Source organism: Oncorhynchus kisutch, unplaced genomic scaffold (genome assembly GCF_002021735.2).
Source record: "Oncorhynchus kisutch isolate 150728-3 unplaced genomic scaffold, Okis_V2 Okis09a-Okis19a_hom, whole genome shotgun sequence".
NCBI classification, from domain to species: Eukaryota; Metazoa; Chordata; class Actinopteri; order Salmoniformes; family Salmonidae; genus Oncorhynchus; species Oncorhynchus kisutch.
Window position 1 is genome coordinate 14,240,644 of NW_022261985.1, and position 13,115 is coordinate 14,253,758.

Sequence of the window (13,115 nt, forward strand, 5' to 3'; positions counted from 1 at the left end):
TTGACATCAGAAGAGTTACAGGGTGTGTTGAGTGATGGTGTCCCGTCCTTTCAGGCTGTTGGTCTGAGGTAGGACTAGAGAGATTTAAATAGTGGAGTAAGGTGGTGGGTTTTTAGTGAGTGCAGGGTTAGATGGTAGGGTATTTTTTTTTTTTTGTATTTATTTTACGTTTTCAAACCACGTATAAGGTAGTTATACTCCAGTCTAGTAGGTGGCGGTAATGCAACATGTATTGGCTGCCAACCGCCGTTAAACATAATCGAAGAAGAATATTATAGAAGTGGAGGCATGCTTGAAGGTTAGCGACATATTGAACGAAATACAATAACATCTACTAGTGACACACAAACTGAGTAGCAAGTTATGCAATTATCGTGTAGAACATGGTAATATAATCTACATTTGGATATAACAAAGCTACTACACAAGTCGCGGTGATTCCAGGTATGTATTTGGCTGTGGACGCAGTGAGTCATTTTGTCATTCAGTGTATGTTTTCCTCTGTTTTAAAACTGATCATGAACGTTGATGATGTGTTTGACTATGATTTTTCGATTGGTATTAAACCATGACCAATGAAGCGCTTTCATAAACTGGTTGGTTGCTTAGAAACTATGGGACAAAACTGGGTTTACAGAAGACGTTCAATATGGCGATTTTTATTTTAATCCCACGGCCAAAAAAAAGACCGGTAACGTGTCAAACACCGAGCGCACAAATAGTTCCGTGTGCAACAAAAGTAATCAAGGTAAAACGGCAACACCGAAATGTTTTTAGGGAAATAAACCCAAGATGTGCTGGGATTTCGATGCAAACATTCTTAACTTTTATTTAAAAAAATAAATAATAATTGCAACTTTTTTACAAGTTGAGCCACAGTGTTCATTTAAATTAAAATGCCCGAGAAGCCGGTGTTTGCAGGATATTGTCACGGGTGTTAAATCCGAGACAACCCTTCTTCCTGGTTTGCAAGCTGGCCAATTTAGTCTCGTCAAACAGATGAACATTATCTACATTTTGTTTTAAGCTGTTGTCTAGTGACATTTATTTGGATACATACATAACAATGAGCTAATGAGGCGCGATTTCGCCCTGGCACAGAACATGTGCTCTCTGTTCAGAGCAGCTAGCCGACAACACAGCGACAGTAACACGGTCAGTTCCAACACTGAAGCTGTCTAGGCTGCTGCAACCTTGTACCTTCTTTTCAATTGGAATTTCTGTCTGTCTCTAGCTGAGAAACGCTGTCGCGACTCTTGTTCATTACTTTGATATGGGACAGCTGGAGATGGAATTTGAATATTGAAACCATGTTGCAAATTTCGGAGAAGCAGACAGCAACGTTTATACAAATCTCTGCTGTTGAAAACTAAATGTTGGCCTAAAAAGAAACGTGAGATAATGTCTAGATGCTTTTTATGGTGGAGATCAAGTTCATAAATTGCCTGGCTGGGCTTATGATACAGTGGATTGCGGTCAGATGCAACTGAGTAAATTGGAATTTTAAAGTCGTAGATTTAGCCAGTGGTAATTTGTGGAATAGACACTGGCTGGAATGCGCTTTTACCCAATCAGCATTCTGGATTAGACCCAATCGTTGTATACATTCATAACATTATCTAAGTGATGTTGTTGACGTTTAGTTACCTGGGTCAAGGTACAGCACATTTTTGATGGGTGGCTCTTGGACTATTTAAAGAGGAACTACTTTGCAGATATGAAACACACAGTGGTGGGAAAAGTACCTAAACTGTTATACTTGAGTGAAAGTAAAGATTCCTTTTTATAGAAAATGACTCAAGTGAAAGTCACCCAGTAAAATACTACATGAGTAAGTGTTTGGATATAAATATACTTATGTGTCAAAAGTTAAAGTAGAACTCATTTCAAATTCCTTATATTAAGCAAACCAGACTGCACCATTTACTTGTTTACATTTTTTTTTGACTGATGGCCAGGGGCATACACCAACACTCAGACATTATTTACAAACAAAGCGTTTGTGTTTAGTGAGTCTGCCAGATCAGAGGCAGTAGGGATGACATGCGATTTTTCTCTTTGAAAATGCGTGAATTAGATCATTTTTCTGTCCTGCTAAGCATTCAACATGTAAAGAGTGCTTTTGGGTGTCGGGGAAAATGTACGGAGTAGAAGGTACATTTTCTTTTCTTTACGAATGTAGTAAAGTAAAAGTTGACTGATTTTTAAATAGTAAAGTACAGATACCCCAAACGACTTCAGTAGTACTTTAAAGTATTTTTTCTTCAGTACTTCAAAGTACTGAAAACAGACAATCCACAATATCAGTCAAAAATATACAATTCCCAGTTTATGCTACGAAACCAACTTTTATAAGAGATTTTATAAATAGGTTATATTTGACTCTACATTCCATGACGTACACCAAGGCATTGTTGTCAGAATAGGTCCATGCGGTTCAACACATGATTTATATAATAAACGAATACATTTCTTGGTACTCCAGAAAATATTGCTAAGTCAAATCAAATTTATTTATATAGCCCTTCGTACATCAGCTGATATCTCAAAGTGCTGTACAGAAACCCAGAAACCCAGCCTAAAACCCCAAACAGCAAGCAATGCAGGTATAGAAGCACGTGTGTGTGTGTAAGTCACAGCGGGCCTGGTACCATTCGGAATGCAGTCTGTTTCAATGGCTCATTATGTTTTTTGGGGGCAAAAATGGACAAATGTAACTAAGGCTGGGAATGTTCAATTCAATCACAGAGAGATTGAAAACCAGCTTCTATCTCAAGGCCATCAGATTTTCTAAAAAGCCATCTCTAACTCAGAGAAGCTTCTGCCTACATTGAGACCCAATCACTGGCCACTTTTTAATAAATGGACCGCTAGTCACTTTAAACAATGCCACTTTAAATAATGACACTTTAATTTTGTTTGCATATCTTACGTTAGTCATATCAAGTGTATATACTGTATTTTATACCATCTATTGCACCTTGCCTATGCTGCTCGGCCATCGCTCATCCATATATTTATATGTGAATATTCTCATTCACCCCTTTTAGATGATTGTGTATTAGGTACTTGTTGGGGAATTGTTAGATATTACTGCACTGTCGGAAGTAGAAGCATTTCGCTGAACTCTCATTTACATCTGCTAACAATGTGTATGTGACCAATAAGATTTGATTCAATCAAACTAGCAAGGCCAAGGATCACAAGTCAGTTATAATGTGGCTGATAGGCTAGCGTATCTATTTATGGAGCAAGATAAAACAGACTACATTTAATCTAGATAGCTAGTTGCTAGGAGGATGTCATTGGAGGAGTGGGTGAGTGACTGACTTTTCCGGTGGTTACAGACCTAGGGATGCAGGTGTCATTTGGTTAAGCTAGCAAGAAATATGAATCACTATTCTTAAATTAGAGTGAATTTGCAAACGCAAGAGATATGCTATCTACTTTTGATTTCAGAGCGCAGAATAACTGCTGAATTTACCGACGCGCAACACCTGCTGAATATGACCGGTGTCAGTAAATGTAGGCTAAGTTAGACACCACACAAACAGCCTAACCAGCTCTGCTAGGTGGGAGTCAAATGGTCAGAGGTGAGGTGTTCTCTCATTTTGTGTCTGGAAGTAACTAACAAGCCAACTTTAGCCAGTTAGCTTGAGTGCTTGGTTGGGACAAGCCTGCATGGTTGGAAGGCTACAGAAGGGCGAGGATGCTACAATTCCCCGTCGCTTTATTACATTATCTATTTTTCTTCCCATGTTAGTGGTTTTCAATTGGTCAATTGGTAAATTTCCTGATATCTAATTGGTCGTTAGTCTTGTCTCATCGCTGCAACTCCCGTACGGACTCGGGAGAGTCGAAGGTCGAGAGCCGTGCTCTCTCCAGAAACACAACCCAGCCAAGCCGCACTGGTTCTTGACACAATGCCCGCTTAACCCCGGAAGCCAGCCGCACCAATTTTGTCGGAGGAAACACCGTACACCTGGGGACCGTGTCAGCATGCACTACGCCCGGCCCGCCACAGGAGTCGCTAGTGCGCGATGGGACAAGAACATCACTGCCGGACAAACCCTCCCCTAACCCGGCCAATTGTATGCCGCCCCATGGGTCTCCCGGTCGAGACCGTTTGCGACAGATCCTGGACTCGAACCCAGAATCTCTAGTGGCACATCTAGCACCGTGATGCAGTGCCTTTGACCACTCTAGAGGCCCTAACAGTGCAATGTTGATGGCCAACTAGCAAAAAAAAGTTTGAGGGGTTGTGCTAATCTGGCTCTGACTAGCATTAGTTGTTGATCTTGTTGATGTGTGTATATAGTGAAAAGAGCCCACCTTGTCATGATTGTTTGATCAACAGGACTGAAGTTCCCAAATGTAAGAGGACCCCTGTGGTATTTGCAGAAATCCATTCAGGTGTATTTGTGGCTTTTGGTGAATGTGTTCTATTGCTCTAAAGTCGTGTTGTTGCAACTTCCTGTAAACACACAGTCCAGTTCATAGTGAATGACAGGCCCTACTTCCTGTAAACACACAGTCCAGTTCATAGTGAATGACAGGCCCTACTGCCTGTAAACACACAGTCCAGTTCATAGTGAATGACAGGCCCTACTTCCTGTAAACACACAGTCCAGTTCAAAGTGAATGATGACAGGCCCTACTTCCTGTAAACACACAGTCCAGTTCATAGTGAATGACAGGCCCTACTTCCTGTAAACACACAGTCCAGTTCAAAGTGAATGATGACAAGCCCTACTGCCTGTAAACACACAGTCCAGTTCATAGTGAATGACAGGCCCTACTTCCTGTAAACACACAGTCCAGTTCAAAGTGAATGATGACAGGCCCTACTGCCTGTAAACACACAGTCCAGTTCAAAGTGAATGATGACAGGACCTACTGCCTGTAAACACACAGTCCAGTTCATAGTGAATGATGACAGGCCCTACTGCCTGTAAACACACAGTCCAGTTCAAAGGAACTGATGACCGGCTCTACTTCCTGTAAACACACAGTCCAGTTCAAAGTGAATGATGACAGGCCTCTGTGCAAATGGCTTATTTGTATATAAGCCTACTGTAGTTCTGATTGGCTATGGGGCACCAGTCTGCGTAGACTCTGGTCCTGGACGAGACAGATGTTTTATTTACTGCAGTGTCTACTAATTGTCTAAACGCACGGCCACGTTCCCTCTATATTGCTATAGCATTTTCACAAATGGCCAAACATTTATGAACATGTGAAAATGGCCATATGACCAAGTGCTCGCAATACATTTGCAAGCGAGCTACCAAAGAATGGAGTTTCGCTGAGCAGCTATCGTCATTACTGCTGTCACGACCTGTATGCACTTCCTAATGAGGTCTGGAAATAATCTATATTACATTCTGGGGGTAGAGCAGGGGGAATAGTATTACATTCTGGGGGAATAGTATTACATTCTGGGGGAAGAGCAGGGGGAATAGTATTACATTCTGGGGGTAGAGCAGGTGGAATAGTATTACATTCTGGGGGTAGAGCAGGTGGAATAGTATTGCATTCTGGGGGTAGAGCAGGGGGAATAGTATTACATTCTGGGGTTAGAGCAGGGGGAATAGTATTACATTCTGGGGGTAGAGCAGGTGGAATAGTATTACATTCTGGGGTTAGAGCAGGCGGAATAGTATTACATTCTGGGGGTAGAGCAGGCGGAATAGTATTACATTCTGGGGGTAGAGCAGGCGGAATAGTATTACATTCTGGGGGTAGAGCAGGTGGAATAGTATTACATTCTGGGGGTAGAGCAGGTGGAATAGTATTACATTCTGGGGGTAGAGCAGGTGGAATAGTATTGCATTCTGGGGGTAGAGCAGGGGGAATAGTATTACATTCTGGGGTTAGAGCAGGGGGAATAGTATTACATTCTGGGAGTAGAGCAGGCGGAATAGTATTACATTCTGGGAGTAGAGCAGGGGGAATAGTATTACATTCTGGGGTAGAGCAGGTGGAATAGTATTACATTCTGGGGGTAGAGCAGGTGGAATAGTATTACATTCTGGGGGTAGAGCAGGTGGAATAGTATTACATTCTGGGGCTAGAGCAGGGGGAATAGTATTACATTCTGGGGTTAGAGCAGGTGGAATAGTATTACATTCTGGGGGTAGAGCAGGTGGAATAGTATTACATTCTGGGGGTAGAGCAGGTGGAATAGTATTACATTCTGGGGCTAGAGCAGGTGGAATAGTATTACATTCTGGGTAGAATGGGTTTAAACAACCAATTTAGATGTTATGTTCCTACACTGTTGTAGGTGATAAAACGGAGATCTGTCTATAATTACCAGATGCTCATGCCTCTGCTCTACCAATGGAAGTCGGTGTTACAAAGGCGACAAGTTTACGTCCAATATAAGCCAATAGAAACAATATCTTAGGTCCAATATAAGCCAATAGAAACAATATCTTAGGTCCAATATAAGCCAATAGAAACAATATCTTAGGTCCAATATAAGCCAATAGAAACAATATCTTAGGTCCAATATAAGCCAATAGAAACAATATCTTAGGTCCAATATAAGCCAATAGAAACAATATCTTAGGTCCAATATAAGCCAATAGAAACAATATCTTAGGTCCAATATAAGCCAATAGAAACAATATCTTAGGTCCAATATAAGCCAATAGAAACAATATCTTAGGTCCAATATAAGCCAATAGAAACAATATCTTAGGTCCAATATAAGCCAATAGAAACAATATCTGGCCATCCAGAAATACAACACAGATTTCTGCCCCATTGAAGCGCGCGTGTAATTTTTTGTGACGTCAGCTAACCCGTCTATAGAAGTTATTATTTTTTTAGGACATATTTGACCGATGTTTGCTGCTTCTCTTTCCTCTTGTCTTTCAGCGAGTTATGGCCAGCCTGTCCAACTACGCCGTACGTATGGCACGTCTCAGTGCACGTATCTTTGGGGATGTGGCGCGTCCTACGGACAACAAGTCCATGAAGGTGGTCCAGCTGTTCAAGGAGCCGCCCATGGCCCAGAAAAAGGAGGTGTACGACTGGTACCCTCAACACAAGATCTACTATGCCCTTACGCAGAAGCTACGATACATGGGACTCTTCAGGTAGTACATGACGTGGTGATGGGCTTCATAGATCCATAGGGCTATTCATGGGAAAGGGATCTGGGTTGTTTTGGCATGTCTGTGTTTGGCAGTGTGCAGTAATGTTTACAGCCCTACTCTAGCCAGAACCACTGCTATAGGCTTTAGAAGGTTCTTCTGGCTAACCACAGACAGGGAAAATACAGTTTTCTAGATCCTATTTGTCTCTTTGTTCTAACGAGAGTGTTCTAGACCCTGTTTGTCTCTGTGTTCTAGACCCTGTTTGTCTCTGTGTTCTAGACCCTGTTTGTCTCTGTGTTCTAGACCCTGTTTGTCTCTGTGTTCTAGACCCTGTTTGTCTCTGTGTTCCAGACCCTGTTTGTCTCTGTGTTCCAGACCCTGTTTGTCTCTGTGTTCCAGACCCTGTTTGTCTCTGTGTTCCAGACCCTGTTTGTCTCTGTGTTCCAGACCCTGTTTGTCTCTGTGTTCCAGACCCTGTTTGTCTCTGTGTTCCAGACCCTGTTTGTCTCTGTGTTCCAGACCCTGTTTGTCTCTGTGTTCCAGACCCTGTTTGTCTCTGTGTTCCAGACCCTGTTTGTCTCTGTGTTCCAGACCCTGTTTGTCTCTGTGTTCCAGACCCTGTTTGTCTCTGTGTTCCAGACCCGGTTTGTCTCTGTGTTCCAGACCCGGTTTGTCTCTGTGTTCCAGACCCGGTTTGTCTCTGTGTTCCAGACCCGGTTTGTCTCTGTGTTCCAGACCCGGTTTGTCTCTGTGTTCCAGACCCGGTTTGTCTCTGTGTTCCAGACCCGGTTTGTCTCTGTGTTCCAGACCCGGTTTGTCTCTGTGTTCCAGACCCGGTTTGTCTCTGTGTTCCAGACCCGGTTTGTCTCTGTGTTCCAGACCCGGTTTGTCTCTGTTCTTCTGTACACCTGCTTCAGTGTAGTATTAATTTAGCCCACATCAGTAACACCATTTCCTCCCTGCTCCCCCACCAGAGATGAACACGAGGACTTCAAGGAGGAGATGCGTCGGCTGAGGAAACTGAGAGGCAAAGGGAAACCCAAGAAGGGTGAGGGAAAGAGAGCCACCAAGAAGAAATGAGCACTTCCTGTCCTATAGGACCTGTGGATAAACCCAGTCTGTGGATAAACCCAGCCTTGCCCTCTCATATAGGACCTGTGGATAAACCCAGCCTTGCCCTGTCCTATAGGACCTGTGGATAAACCCAGCCTTGCCCTGTCATATAGGACCTGTGGATAAACCCAGCCCTGCCCTCTCATATAGGACCTGTGGATAAACCCAGCCTGTGGATAAACCCAGCCCTGCCCTCTCATATAGGACCTGTGGATAAACCCAGCCTTGCCCTGTCATATAGGACCTGTGGATAAACCCAGCCCTGCCCTGTCATATAGGACCTGTGGATAAACCCAGCCCTTCCCTGTCATATAGGACCTGTGGATAAACCCAGCCTTGCCCTCTCATATAGAACCTGTGGATAAACCCAGCCTTGCCCTCTCATATAGGACCTGTGGATAAACCCAGCCTTGCCCTCTCATATAGAACCTGTGGATAAACCCAGCCTTGCCCTCTCATATAGGACCTGTGGATAAACCCAGCCCTACCCTCTCATATAGGACCTGTGGGGGAATCACAACAGTCCTCGTTTGCTTCGGGACACCAGAGGAATGGCCTCCCTAACTGTGTTCACAACGGTAACATGTGACCCCACTCAGGATATTCATAATGAATGGATCCTTGGAACAGCTGATGATGTGTGTTGAGAGAATCCTTTCATGACCCCCATCACAGAAGATCCTGTCTGACAAGTGACCAGTCTTTGACCACTGTGTGTTTGGTACATAAAGCATTTCTGTTCATTGCTTTACAAGATGTTTCACTTGTGTCCACGTTGTTATCAGCTTTCTGTTCTCATAGTCTCTGTACAGTGAAAGGGTGAAGGAGATCTGGAGGGCATCGGTACATAGAACTGTGATGCTGGTATGTTCCTATTGACTTGAGACAAAGCTGGTGTTTCACATCTGTTCTGAGTAACACCGGGTGTCATGAATAAAATACTGAAAACAAATCTGCTGAAATGTGACTCTCCAGTTTGTGACTGGTTTATTGCCATACAAATACTGTGTTATACACTGTTGTTACTAGTGACTTAGTGTAACCTTAAAAACCTGATCTGTTCTCTTTATGAATTAATGCCCAGGGCCCAGTTTTTCAAAAGTGATCTGTATTTCTCCTATCGGATCAACTGAATAGATGCCGGTTCTATTCATTATATTTCTAATCATTTAGTCTGTTTATCTGACAGGAGAAACTCTGATAACTGTTGACAAACGAGTCCCAGAGGCTGGCTGGAGTTTGGATGTCACTCAATACGTGGATGTCTTTAATGTTGCTGACACACACACAAACACACACCGTTCGTGAAGCCATGTGAGTTGTGTGGTGGGTCTTGTCCAGAGACTGACTGGGTACGTCCATCCTATTCCCTATGTAGTGCACTACTTTAGACCAGAACCCTATTCCCTATGTAGTGCACTACTTTAGACCAGAGCCCTATTCCCTATGTAGTGCACTACTTTAGACCAGAGCCCTATTCCCTATATAGTGCACTACTATAGATCAGAGCCCTATTCCCTACGTAGTGCACTACTTTAGACCAGAGCCCTATTCCCTATATAGTGCACTACTATATACCAGAGCCCTATTCCCTATATAGTACACTACTATAGACCAGAGCCCTATTCCCTATATAGTGCACTACTTTATACCTTTGCCCTATTCCCTATGTAGTGCACCACTAGGTTGCGGCCCTATTCCCTATATAGTGCACTACTTTAGAACTTTGCCCTATTCCCTATGTAGTGCACTACTTTAGACCAGAGCCCTATTCCCTATATAGTGCACTACTTTAGACCAGAGCCCTATTCCCTATGTAGTGCACTACTTTAGACCAGGACCCTATTCCCTATATAGTGCACTACTTTAGACCAGAGCCTTATTCCCAATATAGTACACTACTTTAGACCAGAGCCCTATTCCCAATATAGTGCACTACTATAGACCAGAGCCCTATTCCCTATATAGTACACTACTTTAGACCAGAGCCCTATTCCCAATATAGTACACTACTTTAGAAAGGTGCACTACATATTTATTTCAATTGACTGATTTCCTTACATAAACTGCAACTCAGTAAAATAATTTAAATAGTTGCATGTTGTGTTTATATTTTTGTTCTGTATAATTGACAGGGTTGACTTGCCTACAGATTAAACCTGCCGTTTGATTTACCCAGAGATTCAGATAAAATGAAGAGATGTATGTCTCCACCCTGACAATGGAAACTTGTCCATAGAGCGGGGAAGACTGCCTGTCACGCTCCCACCTCTCTTTGGATTGGTGGATACATCTAGTTTATTTGAATATTTTGTTGAATATTCGATGAGGGGTTCCTGACGTCACCTGTCTGTAATTACGTGGAGAGTGAGACGACTCATGAACAGGACTGTCAAGAACCGGGATAAACTGATTTGAAGTGTTTTTTTTTTTTCTTCTCAAAGTTGCCGGGATGTCACGTGTTCTACTTATCAGCACGCTCGTAACAACCTAAACATGACAGATCTTCTATTCAATCAAATAAGCCTCACGAAGCAAATAAGCCATTACACTTTTTTGTTGACCAAAAGTCGACACTCATTCTCATTATTCAAAACCAAGATGCTTTATTGGCATGAAAAACACTGCGTCAATATTGCCCAAGCAACAATGTATACAATATAAATTGTAATAAAATAATGCAGAATAATAATAATAAAATGGTAATAAATAATACGAATAATTAAAGGGTAACAGTTAATAGTAGAAAAATAATAAATAATAGGAATGGAAAAAAAGCTAAAAATGGAAAATGAAACTAACTCACCATTACATCAGTACTACCACTAGCATCACCATGACTAATACAGTACTATACTACCACTAGCATCCCCATGACTAATACAGTACTATACCACCACTAGCATCCCCATGACTAATACAGTACTATACCACCACTACCACTAGCATCACCATGACTAATACAGTACTATACCACCACTACCACTAGCATCACCATGACTAATACAATACTATACTACCACTAGCATCACCATGACTAATACAATACTATACTACCACTAGCATCACCATGACTAATACAGTACTAAACCACCACTACCACTAGCATCACCATGACTAATACAATACTATACTACCACTAGCATCACCATGACTAATACAATACTATCACTAGCATCACCATGACTAATACAGTACTATACCACCACTACCACTAGCATCACCATGACTAATAAAATACTATACCACCACTACCACTAGCATCACCATGACTAATACAATACTATACCACCACTAGCATCACCATGACTAATACAATACTATACCACCACTGGCATCACCATGACTAATACAATACTATACCGCCACTACCACTAGCATCACCATGACTAATACAGTACTATACCACCACTACCACTAGCATCACCATGACTAATACAGTACTATACCACCACTACCACTAGCATCACCATGACTAATACAGTACTATACTACCACTAGCGTCACCATGACTAATACAGTACTATACTACCACTAGCATCACCATGACTAATACAATACTATTCCACCACTAGCATCACCATGACTAATACAATACTATACTACCACTAGCATCACCATGACTAATACAGTGCTATACTACCACTAGCATCACCATGACTAATACAGTACTATACTACCACTAGCATCACCATGACTAATACAGTGCTATACTACCACTAGCATCACCATGACTAATACTATACTACCACTAGCATCACCATGACTAATACAGTGCTATACTACCACTAGCATCACCATGACTAATACAATACTATACTACCACTAGCATCACCATGACTAATACAGTACTACACCACCACTACCACTAGCATCACCATGACTAATACAGTACTATACTACCACTAGCATCCCCATGACTAATACAGTACTATACCACCACTACCACTAGCATCACCATGACTAATACTATACTATACTACCACTAGCATCACCATGACTAATACAGTACTACACCACCACTAGCATCACCATGGCTAATACAGTACTGTACCACCACTACCACTAGCATCACCATGACTAATACAATACTATACCATCACTACCACTAGCATCACCATGACTAATACAATACTATACCACCACTAGCATCACCATGACTAATACAATACTATACCACCACTAGCATCACCATGACTAATACAATACTATACTACCACTAGCATCACCATGACTAATACAGTACTACACCACCACTAGCATCACCATGACTAATACAATACTATACCACCACTACCACTAGCATCACCACAACTAATACAATACTATACCACCACTAGCATCACCATGACTAATACAATACTATACCACCACTACCACTAGCATCACCACAACTAATACAATACTATACCACCACTAGCATCACCATGACTAATACAATACTATACCACCACTACCACTAGCATCACCATGACTAATACAATACTATACCACCACAAGCATCACCATGACTAATACAATACTATACCACCACTAGCATCACCATGACTAATACAGTACTATACCACCACTAGCATCACCATGACTAATACAGTACTATACCACCACTAGCATCACCATGACTCATACAATACTATACCACCACTAGCATCACCATGACTAATACAATACTATACCACCACTAGCATCACCATGACTAATACAATACTATACCACCACTACCACTAGCATCACCATGACTAATACAATACTATACCACCACTAGCATCACCATGACTAATACAATACTATACCACCACTACCACTAGCATCACCATGACTAATACAATACTATACCACCACTAGCATCACCATGACTAATACAATACTATACCACCACTAGCATCACCATGACTA

General features: G+C 42.0%; 1 protein-coding gene across 3 annotated transcripts; it reads left to right on the top strand.

Annotated features, from left to right (window-relative positions):
• Nucleotides 1-215: 215 nt before the first annotated feature.
• On the top strand, nucleotides 216-9,181 carry LOC116360573 (28S ribosomal protein S33, mitochondrial-like). Of its 3 annotated transcripts, XR_004207023.1 has the most exons (4): nucleotides 967-1,155; nucleotides 6,886-7,106; nucleotides 8,081-8,258; nucleotides 8,424-9,181. XR_004207023.1 is itself a non-coding variant. In XM_031815404.1 (3 exons), the coding sequence occupies exons 2-3, from the start codon at nucleotides 6,892-6,894 to the stop codon at nucleotides 8,184-8,186; spliced, it is 321 nt and encodes a 106-aa protein (XP_031671264.1). In that variant the 5' UTR covers nucleotides 216-444; nucleotides 6,886-6,891; the 3' UTR covers nucleotides 8,187-9,181. The 3 variants fall into 3 exon arrangements, 2 of the variants coding, with proteins under 2 accessions (XP_031671264.1, XP_031671263.1); XM_031815404.1 differs by lacking the exon at nucleotides 967-1,155 and adding an exon at nucleotides 216-444 and having other exon boundaries at nucleotides 8,081-9,181; XM_031815403.1 differs by having other exon boundaries at nucleotides 923-1,155; nucleotides 8,081-9,181.
• The last annotated feature ends 3,934 nt before the right edge of the window (nucleotides 9,182-13,115 follow it).